Source organism: Neodiprion fabricii, chromosome 3, assembly GCF_021155785.1.
Source record: "Neodiprion fabricii isolate iyNeoFabr1 chromosome 3, iyNeoFabr1.1, whole genome shotgun sequence".
Lineage (NCBI taxonomy): Eukaryota > Metazoa > Arthropoda > Insecta > Hymenoptera > Diprionidae > Neodiprion > Neodiprion fabricii.
The window spans coordinates 3,525,528-3,538,759 of NC_060241.1; the positions used below are offsets into that span (position 1 = coordinate 3,525,528).

The 13,232-nt window shown below is 39.1% G+C and overlaps 4 protein-coding genes across 16 annotated transcripts; 3 read left to right on the forward strand and 1 right to left on the reverse strand.

The window, feature by feature from the left end:
* Positions 1 to 288: 288 nt before the first annotated feature.
* Positions 289 to 10,501, reverse strand: LOC124178398 (WD repeat-containing protein WRAP73-like). 5 transcript variants are annotated; one of them, XM_046561675.1, is made up of 9 exons: positions 7,742 to 7,866; positions 6,240 to 6,352; positions 4,893 to 5,099; positions 4,620 to 4,802; positions 4,314 to 4,490; positions 1,283 to 1,555; positions 1,022 to 1,178; positions 698 to 907; positions 289 to 578 (listed from the first exon to the last, which is right to left on the reverse strand). In XM_046561675.1, the coding sequence occupies exons 3-9, from the start codon at positions 5,055 to 5,057 to the stop codon at positions 373 to 375; spliced, it is 1,371 nt and encodes a 456-aa protein (XP_046417631.1). In that variant the 5' UTR covers positions 5,058 to 5,099; positions 6,240 to 6,352; positions 7,742 to 7,866; the 3' UTR covers positions 289 to 372. The 5 variants fall into 5 exon arrangements, with proteins under 5 accessions (XP_046417631.1, XP_046417629.1, XP_046417632.1 ...); XM_046561673.1 differs by lacking the exons at positions 6,240 to 6,352; positions 7,742 to 7,866 and adding an exon at positions 10,368 to 10,501; XM_046561676.1 differs by lacking the exons at positions 6,240 to 6,352; positions 7,742 to 7,866 and adding an exon at positions 10,368 to 10,491 and having other exon boundaries at positions 4,893 to 5,114.
* LOC124178401 (pancreatic triacylglycerol lipase-like) lies at positions 6,954 to 8,858 on the forward strand. The gene is made up of 7 exons (XM_046561681.1): positions 6,954 to 7,085; positions 7,272 to 7,428; positions 7,511 to 7,659; positions 7,754 to 7,999; positions 8,079 to 8,267; positions 8,396 to 8,546; positions 8,705 to 8,858. Exons 1-7 carry the CDS (start codon positions 7,043 to 7,045, stop codon positions 8,760 to 8,762), a joined length of 993 nt encoding a protein of 330 aa, XP_046417637.1. The 5' UTR covers positions 6,954 to 7,042; the 3' UTR covers positions 8,763 to 8,858.
* Positions 9,312 to 11,201, forward strand: LOC124178400 (pancreatic triacylglycerol lipase-like). The gene is made up of 7 exons (XM_046561679.1): positions 9,312 to 9,411; positions 9,549 to 9,705; positions 9,849 to 9,997; positions 10,081 to 10,326; positions 10,408 to 10,596; positions 10,731 to 10,881; positions 11,044 to 11,201. Exons 1-7 carry the CDS (start codon positions 9,369 to 9,371, stop codon positions 11,099 to 11,101), a joined length of 993 nt encoding a protein of 330 aa, XP_046417635.1. The 5' UTR covers positions 9,312 to 9,368; the 3' UTR covers positions 11,102 to 11,201.
* Positions 11,202 to 11,265: 64 nt separating this feature from the next.
* On the forward strand, positions 11,266 to 13,217 carry LOC124178403 (putative gamma-glutamylcyclotransferase CG2811). 9 transcript variants are annotated; one of them, XM_046561685.1, is made up of 5 exons: positions 11,266 to 11,397; positions 11,725 to 11,997; positions 12,117 to 12,269; positions 12,343 to 12,557; positions 12,708 to 13,217. In XM_046561685.1, exons 2-4 carry the CDS (start codon positions 11,788 to 11,790, stop codon positions 12,508 to 12,510), a joined length of 531 nt encoding a protein of 176 aa, XP_046417641.1. In that variant the 5' UTR covers positions 11,266 to 11,397; positions 11,725 to 11,787; the 3' UTR covers positions 12,511 to 12,557; positions 12,708 to 13,217. The 9 variants fall into 9 exon arrangements, with proteins under 9 accessions (XP_046417641.1, XP_046417645.1, XP_046417639.1 ...); XM_046561689.1 differs by having other exon boundaries at positions 11,270 to 11,397; positions 11,728 to 11,997; XM_046561683.1 differs by having other exon boundaries at positions 11,319 to 11,417; positions 11,728 to 11,997.
* The last annotated feature ends 15 nt before the right edge of the window (positions 13,218 to 13,232 follow it).

Below are 13,232 nucleotides of genomic sequence, written 5' to 3' on the forward strand. Positions count from 1 at the left end.
AACGCACCCAAATAGTAGCGACCCGCGTGTTCTGTCAGTCAACAGAACGAATTTATTTTTTAATTTTTTGAATTTTATTGACCCAATCATCACTTCCGGAAATTGAAGATATAAAAAATTGTGGGAAAATATCTTGAGAATTTTTCGTGCCGAGTTCTGTAATACCGAACAATGACGTTATATTTACACTTAAATTTCAAATTCAAACCCTTGCATCTTTTCCATTGTTTGAACAACTTGGATTAGATTTGAAAATCGAGAAAGGTTTCAACAAAAAAACATAAAAGAAACTTTTTAGATAGAAATTTTTTACGAAATTATAAACAAACAATAGATGTCAAGTAATGAATAAAATGGAATGCAGTACTAAAATCAATCGCAAGATTGCCCGAAATAGATGACCGCCTTGTTATAACCGCATAGAACTGCAATTTTGCCGTGTGGATGCCATCGAGCGTCGGCAACTGAGATTCTTTTAGGCGTTGGTACACAAGCGGCATAATCGGGCGACCATTCGAAAATGTTTGAGGTTTCGGTAAATGCCAGTAAACTAGTACCTGTCGGACTCCATAGTACACCTGAAAAGTAAAAAATTTAATACCACATTTTCTATCAAAAAATTTTCGCTGAATATGAGATGTATTGTAAAAATATTCTGTGCCGCACGCGATAGCAGCCAGCAATATTTCGAGCTTACTAGTTATCATATTCTGCAATATGAGATAGTCAATGGTGTCCGACAGTATGTTCCAGATCCACAATGTTGTGGGATACAACTGATGTCTTGTCGCCAAGTATCTGCCGCAAGCGCTGAACTCAAGAATATCTATTTCAGGCACTGAATTCCCGCTAATTAAGTCTCTTTTCACTACCGGAAGACTTATAGGTCGTGCGTTCACCTCTTCCACTAAAATAAAATTTCAGTGATATAACAACTATTATATGTACGAAATATTGAAGTGCCAGCTAACTTTGAAACGGTTTGTTCTGCAACGTTTTTTATTCTATTCAATAGACGTACTGATGTGCCGATTGTGCAGTGAAGGTTGCTTGTTAGAATCCTTGACTTGCATTACACATTCTTTGAACACTTTAGTACGATAGTTATTCTCTCGTATTATTGGGTCGTGGTAAAGCGACAACAAGGGCTTCCAGGTCAAATAATTCAACAAAACAATCTGAAAGAGGTTAAGGAAATTACAGTGAATGAAATTCTTAAGTAATATTATCACTGTGGTGGCGTACGGGCGCAATTTTACTACAGTCTCTTGTTTTCTATTACCAGTTCGCCGTGTCCTACAACAGCTAATAATTGTCCACCGGTGATCCATTTGACCCTGTTAATGCCCTTCAGCTTTCTGGAAAATTCATTCTTGGTGTATTCACAATCTTTAGTTTCTTCGTCAGGCACATATGAACCGACAAGACTCTCCGATGCGGTTGAAAATATCAATAACTTAGAATCAATCATGTCAGAGGACCAAATGCACAGTAAATCGCTATTCGGGGACCATGATATGCCGTCGATACTTTTCAAACGCTCGCATATCAATTTCTGAAATAAATCATACGATACGAAATTGAATATATTTCAAATTTCGAACAATATTCAAAATATGGCGCGAATTTTAAAATGGCGCGTAATTGCAGATTTCCATTCAAAGATGGCATTGGTCTAAACAGAATGGCCGCCTCCATCAATGACAGTATAGTAAAACACGTGCTTGAATGCCGTTGCCGATATGCAGATAAGTATTGATGAGAATAATCACTGAAAGAAGGACGAGATGAAGAAACACGAAATCGGCGAAACGGTGAAAACCTCGTACATAAGCTGCGCGTGTAATCGAACGCCACATTCGGCGGACTGGGGAAATAACGATGTGCTTTGTTACGGAGCCCGGAATGCGGTCGCAGTTTATGACCGCCGAGCGTCGAAAACAGGAAAGGTCTTACTGACGCTACACAAGCACAGCAACCAAGTGACGGTTGTACGTTGGATAAGGCAAAGAAATGGGGAGCCAGAGACGGAGCTGATATCTGGATCAACGGATGGCACAACGATAATCTGGTCGAAATTTGGGGTCACTTACAGGCCAGTAACTACGCTGAAAGACACAAGCGCTGTGAGAATAGCAAGCGCACGATATCTCGACGAGTCGAATTCCAGACTGCTAATATGCACGGGCAACACGGATGGTCAGATAAAGCTCTGGGAGAGAGGTGAGACTGGAGACGAGGCATGCTGCCTCCAGATCGTTGAATTTGCTAGGAAGTTACCCATCGAAGCAGCTCTCTGGTTCCTGCCTGGGTCGAATTTACCACTTCTTGCAATCGCAGTTGAGGACTCGACGATTCAGCTGCTTTGTCGGCACTCAGGCAATGACGGAGAGATGAAATTTGTGAAGGTTCAGAGTCTCGTCGGGCACGAAGACTGGGTGCGATGTCTAGATTTCACCTTTGACAACGACGGTGATGTTCTGTTGGCCAGCGGCTCCCAGGATAGCATGATACGTCTGTGGCGTATATCTGTGAAGACGGAGGATGAGGTTGAGAGCAATGAACTGCGACAGAAGAAGGAAATATTCTTAGCTGATGGTAAAGAGTACAGCGTTGCGCTTGAGTCGATTTTGATAAGCCACGAGGGTTGGGTTTACGGAGTGCATTGGCACCCTTCAGAATTCGCGGAAAAGAGGCGACGCCAGCCAATGAAACTGCTCTCCTGTTCCCTCGACAAAACGATGATACTCTGGGAGCCTGACTTGAGTTCTGGCATCTGGTTGGAGTCTGTTAGAGTGGGAGACGTCGGCGGGAACTCGCTTGGTTTTTATGGTTGTAAATTTGGCCCACGTGGAACTTCGCTGCTGGCGCATGGATATCTAGGCTCGTTTCACATCTGGGAATATTCTGAGAAGAGCGCAAATTGGGCGGCCAGTTCGGCGCCCGGTGGACACTTCTTGGATGTCGTTGATCTCTGCTGGGACCCCAAAGGGAGATTTTTGTTGACTACAAGCGCCGATCAAACTACGAGGGCTCATGCACCATGGAAAGATGAGACGGGAGAAACTTGGCACGAAATAGGACGACCCCAAGTGCACGGATTCGATATGTCCTGTTTGGCGATGCTGACTCCCTATGTATTCGCGTCTGGAGCTGAAGAAAAGGTCGTTCGAACATTCACCGCTCCCGCGACATTCGTTAATTATCTGAAGAAGCTGTCCAACGCTGACGATTTTGCTGGCGCTATGCCCGAAAGCGCCTCTGTTCCAGCTCTTGGACTCACGAACAAGGCGGTTTTCGATGGTGAAGTTGCTCTCGGGGAGAATTTGTATGTTGGAAATTCAAAGGACTTGAATTTTGGCAAACCACCAACCGAAGAGGAGCTAATACAGCACACGCTCTGGCCAGAGTTACAGAAGCTGTACGGTCATGGATACGAAGTGTTTTCAATGGCTGGAAGGCACGACGGGACTCTCCTGGCAACTTGCTGTAAATCCGCGTCTGCTGAACATGCCGCCATAATTCTGTGGGACACAACGACGTGGAAAATTCATCAGAAACTGATGGCACATCAACTGACCGTGACGCAGCTTGCGTTCTCCCCGAACGACAAGTACCTTTTATCAGTCTCTAGGGACAGAAGATGGTCCCTCTTTACCTGTGACAATAATCAGTATAATTTGAGCGCGGCGAGTTCGAAACGAGACAGTCTTCACAGCAGGATTATTTGGTGCTGCGCGTGGTCGAACGATTCAAAGTACTTTGCGACAGGATCGAGAGACGGAAAAATCGGAATTTGGTGTCCTACAGAGTTCAAGACTAAAGAGTATCTTCCGATTACGAGTATGGAAATAAAAGACACGTCCATAACTGCGCTTGCTTTTGCTCCAATCAACGTCGCACAGGATTCCTACCTTTTGGCTGTCGGCTTTGAGAGCGGTGATATTGAAATACAAAAAATCATATTCAAAGGAAGCTCCCAAGTGTTTAGAAAATACTTGACCTTGAACTCGTCTCACGCCCATCATCTTACTGTAAAGAGACTTTCGTTTAGGCCATGTACAGATATACCACAAACTGAAATTCTACAGCTCGCCAGCTGCGGCTCCGACAATACAGTCAAAATTCACGACTTCAACTTTAAGGATCTCTCGCTGTTGTAACATGTCCAAATGTCGTAAAAAAGTAAATAAAGTCTATTTATGTACATACATTATGAATTCTTTTCAACAGAACAAAATTCCAATCAGTAAACAATCGTTTGATACTGACAAGACATTTCTCTGTTTATTTCAGAATAAAAATGTACTCACCCTGCTTATTTTCCAATTTTTTGTTTTGTATAGAGCAACATTACTCTCTCCGTTATTCAAAACAAGGGCCAACCTCTTTCCGTCACCACTGAAATTCAGAACTTTGCTGAATGACGACTTGATGTTCTGTATATAAGTAACAGATCTACTCTCCAAGGACCATATCGATATTTGTATCTATAAAAGAATGCAGAATTCTTGAAAAAACCGTCTATCACACATAATTTTTCTGACGGGAGAATAAATTCACGCTTGATTATACTTGAAGTTAGTTTAAAAAAAAAAAGCCAGTAAAATTATTCTCACATTAAAATCTCCAGTAGTAATAATATGCCGACTGTCCGGTGCCCAGGTGACCTGTTCTAGACCGACGCTACCTTCCGTTAGCTTGCATCTCCAGTCCGGATAGCAGATTGAAAATACTTGAATAATGGCTTTTTTGAAGGTGGCACATAAAATGTACTCACTATCTGGAGACCACTCGATGTACTGGGAAAAAAAATAAACATGTGTGCTTTGATGAAATTCTTCACTCAATTCAAATTGTGTCAGTATTAATCCCAGAACTGAGCAATCTACCTCTATGATATCGACGAATGGAAACGAGAGAAATGTGTCAAAGGTTCCGGTATTTTTTATCACTAAATTGCCCTGAAATGCGAATGCCAGAAATCTTCCATCATTTGAAAATCTGCACAAGTGATTGTTTGTGCGGAATATTTCATTCGCCACTTCAAGTGTCATGATGAATTCTGCCTGAAGAACTACAAGGGCTGTCAGGAATACCTGAAAATAAAAAATCTTCTTTTAGTTTAGCTAGATTAACTTTTGCTTTCAAAGATAACACGATTGGAAACTGGGAAATGTTCAAAAGAAAATACAGATTATTTACAATACACTCGAAAATGATCTTTTTCGAGATAATATTATAAATCAAGTGGAGAATAAGAAATTGCAACAATGTTTATTAAAAGAAAGTCATTTAACGCATGAAAAGCTTAACAAAATAATAAAAATCAACGGAACGTTTGAAAAACAATCAAATGAAATAAGTTGTTTGAAAAAAAAAATACAAATGAATGATAATTTTAATACGAAACTTTTCGAATAAACAGCAAATCTGTTGAGAATAAAATTTATATGGGCACGAACTGCAATGTACTGATTACAGAAATATGCAAAAAAAAAAAAACTGAATTTACGAAACGAAGTTAAAAAAGTAATGAATATTCATTGCTATCTTATGGTAAAGATCCTAATAATGTATATATGAATAATTCTAAACGAAAATAAGCTGCTAGTCGATATACACACAGAACATGAAACGTTTATGTAAAATAAATGAACTAACTATGAAAAAAAAAAACAATTAAACTTATTCAATACAATCAAATTTCTTCAACTTTCTTCAATAGATTAATATCGGTCTTTGGGCACGTGATCGCGTGTTTTATTTCATATCACAGATTTCATATTTGATTAGTCGAATTTTTTTATTAATTACGATGATTACGAGTTTGGTAAGTTCAATTAGTCATTTCATCAGTTCTTGTTCCGGCATGCCACACTATATCAGCATCAAAATAACAGATATCAATTTCTGATAACTAATTGTTACGAATACATGGATAATACTTTCGTCGCAGGGGTGTTGCGATAACAAAAATTGCAGAATCTTGACAGAGATCTGTAGTATCATATTTAAAAACAAACCGTGGTTAAATCTGCACTGATTGCCGAAAGGTTTTTTATACAGGAATGAAAAATGAAAGTACCAACAGTTATAGGAGAAGAAAAAAACTAACTGTTGCTATCAAAAATTGGGTTTTTTTTTTTTGTTTGCTCAGTCTTGGTTTTTTGTAGCACAAAAAAACGTAGTCATGTATATATGAACAGAAAATCGAATCAGTAATTGCAGATACACACATTGATAAATTGATGGCATATGAATCAATCATCCAAGTATATAATGGTAGTGTTAATTCTTTTTATCAACCATCAGATCTCAATCGAAATCACGTGAAGGAGGAAATGACAGTCTGAAAAAATTAAAATAGATTAATATTATGTGATTGATCCAACGATGAAAAATCGCACAATTACTTTGATTTTTCCGGTGTAAATATGAACGAGAAATCTCATGATCGGAGACTATATAGCGAAACATCCAAATTTATCGCAACTTTGACGACTAAATACAGAAAAACTGTTGCATGTTATGTTATCAAATTTGAAACGGTGGTGCCTAGATTTGCAGTCTATACAAATACATCTACCGTTATTCCAAAGTTAGTCAAATATACTCTAATGTCACGAAAAGAGAGCTGATAGAAGTTTAAAGCAAGTTAGAATGCTTTCCGAAAGATATTTTTCGCTTTTATTCCCAGTTCTAATGAGCGGCAGAAAATAGATGATGAGATTGTGTTTTGGAGTGCGAAAAGTAACCATAAAGTGATAAATTGGATAGTGCTGAATCGAAGATTTGCAGATACTAAAATTGAGAATCTATGATTAAATGGATAGGTGTAGACACGTATTAAATGTTCCGGATGAATACCTTATGAACTAAAACGAAGAGAAATGATTGATCTAATGTCCAAAAGTATATCAGCTCGAAAAGTTTAATTGATTGCAACGCAATAACAAAATAATTACATCTTTGCTTCACGCTATAAATACGGTTTGTCCAACTAATACAGCCCCATTCTTTCAAAAGTTTCAATTCGAATATGAAGCTGTTGTTGTTGGTTTCTCTTGCTGTTGTGGCCTCAGGTATAGTTCAATTCCTTCTTTTACTGAGCCTCTAAATCGCGTCGTGAGCTGTTCAACTTTTACCAAATAATTGGACTTTGCGTATTTACCATTATAAAATACAACTTTGACTTTTTAGAATTGATACGAAGAATAATCATGGTCTCTAATTCATAAATTCGTCCTCACCGTCAATTTATTTCACAGCTCATGCTAGGGCAGTAGTCGAGCCTGAACATGACTACATGTATTTCCCGGATGGGAACGGGGAACTTCACCTGATCGACTTGAAGGAAAAACCCGAGGACCTGTCCTCTGATGTTACACGCAACGTTAATACCATCACCTTCAATCTGTATACGCGGTCAGTATTCAAATCTTCAGATCAGCTTCACTCGTTTATTTCAATTCAAAGTTAATCGTTGTTCCAACCATATTTACAACAGGAACAATCCAACTAACGCCCAAATCTTGACTCTCAACTCGATACTCTCTGTGACTGGAAGTAACTTCCTCCGTTCTCGTCCGACCAGATTTATTACTCACGGATGGAACTCTAATCAGAGATCAGACGCCTGCGTCGTTATACGAGACGGTAAAAATGATCTTTTGTGTTCTAGTTTCAACGATCAACACTTCAGTTTCTGCAAAAAATTTTTCATTCGAGCTGATATTACCTCATTTTACAGCCTATCTGACCGCTGGAGACTACAATGTAATCGTTGTAGACTGGAGCAGCATTGCAGGTACTGCGTACAATACTGCTTCAGGCAGTGTCGTAAGCGTCGCTGGTAGAATATCCGCGTTTTTGAACTTCCTCAATAGCAGTGCTCGCCTCGACTTTGGCACCACAAAACTAATTGGCCATTCTCTTGGCGGTCACATCGTCGGCATTGCTGCTCAGGGTGCCAGTGGAAACATCCAGGCTGTTGTTGGTTAGAATGACAAACCATGTTCGATACAACAAGTTAATTGAATTCCCCCCTGTTTCAAAGACTGATTTGATTCTTCCAGCTCTTGATCCGGCTCTACCTGGATTTAACAACGCCGGTGCTGGTAGCGGAATTCATGAAAGCGATGCTGACCACGTTCAGGTGATTCACACCAATGCTGGATTCCTCGGACTCTCCAGGGCTGCTGGCGACAGCGACTTCTATCCCAACGGAGGCAGAAGTCAACCAGGATGCGGCCTTGACTTGTTTGGTAAGCCCGGAAGAATTTTTCATCCAATTACGAGTATATTTTTGGACTTGTTCTCATAATGCCAAATGTGATATATCTGCAAAATTTCAAATCGAAGTTGCATTCAAATTTCTGCATTCTTCTCTCAGGAGCCTGCGCCCACTCCCGCGCTTACTACTTCTTCGCCGAGTCTATTCTGAACCCAACTGGTTTCCCATCTACCGTAACCCGTTCTCAGGATCTCGAAGCTTTCAACTTCAAGTCTACGGTGTTTATGGGTGGCAGAACTCTCAGTACACAGTAAGTATATTGTCTCTGTTAAACTGAAAATTCACCCTCTAATTGTAAGATATCATAATTTTCGAAAATGTGCATTTCCAATTGTGTGATGCGTTTCCATTCAGATACTTTTACAGTTCAAATTTCACAAATTTTCTAAATACGTTTTTTCTTTGCAGTGCCAGAGGCAGTTTTACTCTCACCACTGCGAGCAGCTCTCCATTTGCACTGGGCTAGATGAAATTTACCAGATTGCTGGTTACCAAATTCTGTTGAATTGGAATTCTGCATTGTACACTTTTGGAATATAATAAACATAAAACCTGTACTTGACCATTGTTATTGATCCTTAATTAGACCTCGAAATTCTGTCTCATGTCTTTATTGAAAATTTTCTAATTTAATGGAATATATTACACGAGTATGTGATTTCTGTTGAAAAATATATTGAAATTTTCAAGACTATCAAGTTTTATTTTAAGTGACGACTTCAGAGTTGATATCTCACTTTTATCATTTAGCACAAATGTACTTCAGAAAAAAATGTCCACCACACTCTTCGATCTGAGATAAAAAACTATCATGAAATTGATTTGTATTTGATAAGTTGTAGAATTTATTAATTGCGATAATGACTGCAAGCAAGCAATTAGAATCAATAATAATAGATCGCATCTCATGATCTGATAATCCAACCACACAAGTACAAAGGTAATTATGTGATATAATTTCAGATTTAGCTTGTTTCGCGTTGATAATGAGGTAATTGTTTTCACAGGTTGCCATATAAATACCGTTTTTAGAATAGAAAGACCAGTAATATTCGGTGCTCTGAATTTCAGGATGAAGCTATTCTTGCTCGCTACTCTCGCCATCGTGGCGACAGGTGAAATTCTACCCATTAGATATATACCTCGATAGTTGCACCGTGTTGTGCTGTGTTGAAAATTTTCAAATTTTCATTATAGAAAACACTGTAACCGAAACGACGATATTCTAATATCAGCTTTTTTTGTTGAGCAGCCCATCACGGAAATGAGTTGGAACATGAACACGATTACATGTATTTCCCTGATGGGGACGGCGTTCCTCACATAATCGACTTACAGGAACGTGTCGAAGATGTTGATGCCATCTTTGCACGCAACGTCGACACTATCACCTTCAACTTGTATACACGGTCAGTATTTTAGTGAGGAAGAAGAAATTAGTCTGCCATCTACCCGATTTCAATAATACACTGATTCAGTTTTAACATTGTTTACCCAGAGATGTGAAATACAGGGTGCAGGACTAATAATACATCCCAATGCTTTGTCATAGAAACAACCCCGCCTCGGCCCAAATCTTGACACTCAACTCAGTAGCAACCGTTACCAGCAGCAACTTCCTTAGTTCTCGTCCAACCAGAATAGTTACTCACGGATGGCGTTCCAGCGAGTTCTCAGATGCCTGTGTAGTAGTTCGTGATGGTACGAGATATGAGATTGCAATATTTTTACCCATAATCATCTCTTGCAATTACTCAGTTTACCAATTCCCTTTAATCCCACAGCTTATTTGGCTGCCGGAGACTACAACGTGATTGTCGTAGACTGGAGCAGTATAGCAAGTGAAAATTACCTTACTGCAGCTAGCAGCGTCAGGAATGTTGCCGGCCAAATATCATCATTCCTGAACTTCCTTAACGAAAATGCTGGTTTGCAATTCGGTGAAACGAAAATAGTCGGTCACTCTCTCGGCGGTCATATTGCTGGTATTGCGGCTCAAGGTGCCAGCGGAGATATTCAGGGCGTTATCGGTTAGTTCAAAGAGAATCACAAGCAGTTCGCGTTCCCTTACCTTTCACCTCAACAGATGTATACTTTATTTGGTTGTCCAGCTCTCGACCCGGCTCTTCCTGGATTCGACAACGCCGGTGCTGGCAGTGGTGTTCATCCAAGCGACGCTGACCACGTTCAGGTGATTCACACAAACGCTGGATTGCTTGGACTATCCAGGGCTGCGGGTGACAGCGATTTCTACCCTAACGGTGGCACCACTCAGCCAGGATGCGGCCTCGACCTGGTCGGTAAGTGAAATAGAACTTTTAATACAAAGTAGGGGTTTGTAATCATGGTTTTTACACTGCGACACGGGATTGACCATACTCTTGTACTCTGCTAGTGAACCGTGATTTGGATTGAATTGCTTTATTCTTTAAAGGATCTTGCGCTCACTCACGTGCTTACTACTTCTTTGCTGAGTCTATCGTAAACCCGACCGGTTTCCCGGCTACTGCAACCCGTTCAGGCAGTCTGGAAGCCTTTACCACGAAATCTACGGTATACATGGGTGGCGAATTCCTCAGCACACAGTAAGTATGGACAAGATGACGGAGAATCTCACGGTCTCACAAGCATCTGTGAAAAATTTATTCACCAGGCTTTTATAATATTATTTTACGTTTATACATTATATTTATGAATATGACAATTTTTTGCTAACGAATTACTTTCAACTAAAAATTGCTTTGTAGCGCAAGCGGTAGCTACACCCTCACCACTGGCAGCTCTGCTCCATTCGCCCTGGGATAAATGGATATTCGAAGGACCTACTCAAAGATGTATCACAGCTTTATAATGGAATTCGTTATTGTATGCCTTTAGACGTTCAATAAATACGACCCAACTATCAGTTACCGTTGTTTACGCGATTCAAACTCCCTCCGTCCTTCTTGTATTTATCAACAATGTGACGTAGGCGCGAAGAAAAAACGAACAAATGAATGCCGTTCGAAAAAAGGTTCAAAAATCGAACGCAAATAACGTAGTCAAGTATAACCTGTCAAAACAAAAATATTCCACTTCAGCTGACAGAAACTCAAGCCACGGTTAGAACTTGTGATTAGCGGTAATGTACGAGGTTGAAGTTGGTAAAGTTATCGTAACGAAACATTTGAGAAAAAATTACTATTTTAAAAATTTTACTATATCGTGAAATAACGGTTATTCTCAGCATGAATGGTTACGGTAACGTTACTAACTTCAATATGATGGCAAAATATTTTCGATGACAGATCAGAGGTTATGTAAAATTGTACAGAGCTCGATTAGAACCTTGAGAATTGATATAAAGTGTCGTTAATTTTTATCTAGATCTTATTTTTGATTTACAATTACGTTCCTTGTTTCCATTAATAGATAATTGATACATTTAGCAGGCTTTAGAAGTGCTTACATCAGCGTTCCGGCATTAGCGGCATGTGAAGAGAGCACGTAAAATGTACGAAAATTTGTTCAAAAGCCCGCTGCAGCGTGTATTTTTATACGGAACGCTGAAACGCGGTGAGCCAAACCATAAACTGATAGAAACTAAAAACAACGGTTATGCGAAATTCATCGGAATTGGGAGAACGGTCGCAAAGTACCCTCTGGTTATTGCAACTAAATATAACGTTCCATTCTTGTTAAAACAGCCTAATGTCGGTAATGTAAGTATGATGAACAATCCTTGCAAGTCTTAATTATCTTAATATGATATTTCGTTAATTATAATCGGTATAATATGTGCATTGTCAAACACTTGAAATTATCGACTTTTCCTGCGCAGCATGTTACAGGGGAAATATACGATGTAGATTCAAACATGCTAAAACATTTGGACGAACTCGAAGAACATCCAACGTTCTATACTCGGGTTGAAGACGAAGTTCACCTTATTCCAGAGTCTAAATACAAGCAGGGATTATCCAAGTTTGAAGAGGTAATTTATTCTTTGTCTATACTTGAGTCTGTACATGTCGGGAATTTGAAAATTCCAACTCAAAACATTTCAGGTTGGAGAATTGACAAAGGCCTGGATATACTTTCTACCAAAGTTCAAATCGTCTTTGTTAGATGGACCGTTATATTCAGCATACAGTAACGACGGAGATCACGGCCTTAAATATGCGGAAAGGTATTTACGTGATCCATCTCACAATCACCGTACAGAAGTACAGTAACGCAAGTGAGAAACAAGCTTGTTAACAAATTGGTTACATATAAAATGGCACGTATTCCATAATGAATTATGTCCATAATACCGTGTAAATAAATTTCGTTGATTAGCGCTCGTTTAGCTTAAAATATAAATAAATCCTATTAGTTTCTACTGCATTGCAAATTGTCAAGTTTTAAAAAGTTTGATCAAATTTTTCAGTGACACGGACTCTGTCAAACCGGAGGATGTTTTCTGAATCAGTCGCAGATTGTTAATCAAAATTTCACCTACATATCTTAAGATATTCTCATACTGTGTAACGTACCAATATATAGATAATGTACGATTATATCTTCACAAAAACTATACGTATATATAACGATAGATTCGTAATATGGGTAAAATCGATCGCATGTTATATCGCGTATCTAACGGCATAAGTTTGTGACCAAGAAAAATGCGATTTTAGTGGCAAAAGGGCGTATAATTTTTTTCCCTCACCATTCGCTCTGAAAATGGTAAAAACTTGTGTATCCCAAATATTCGAAGATAAAAACACAAGGCAGGCGTAACCATCTTTCCTTCTTGAAAACGCTCTGAAAACCAATGAAATATATAAATAAATTGAAATCTGCGAAAATTCCGAAATGTAAAAAAAATTCCAATTAAATTGTGATTAAATTTTAGCGTTTCTGACCATATTTCCATGTTTTTACCCTAGATATGATACAAAATAAATAAAAA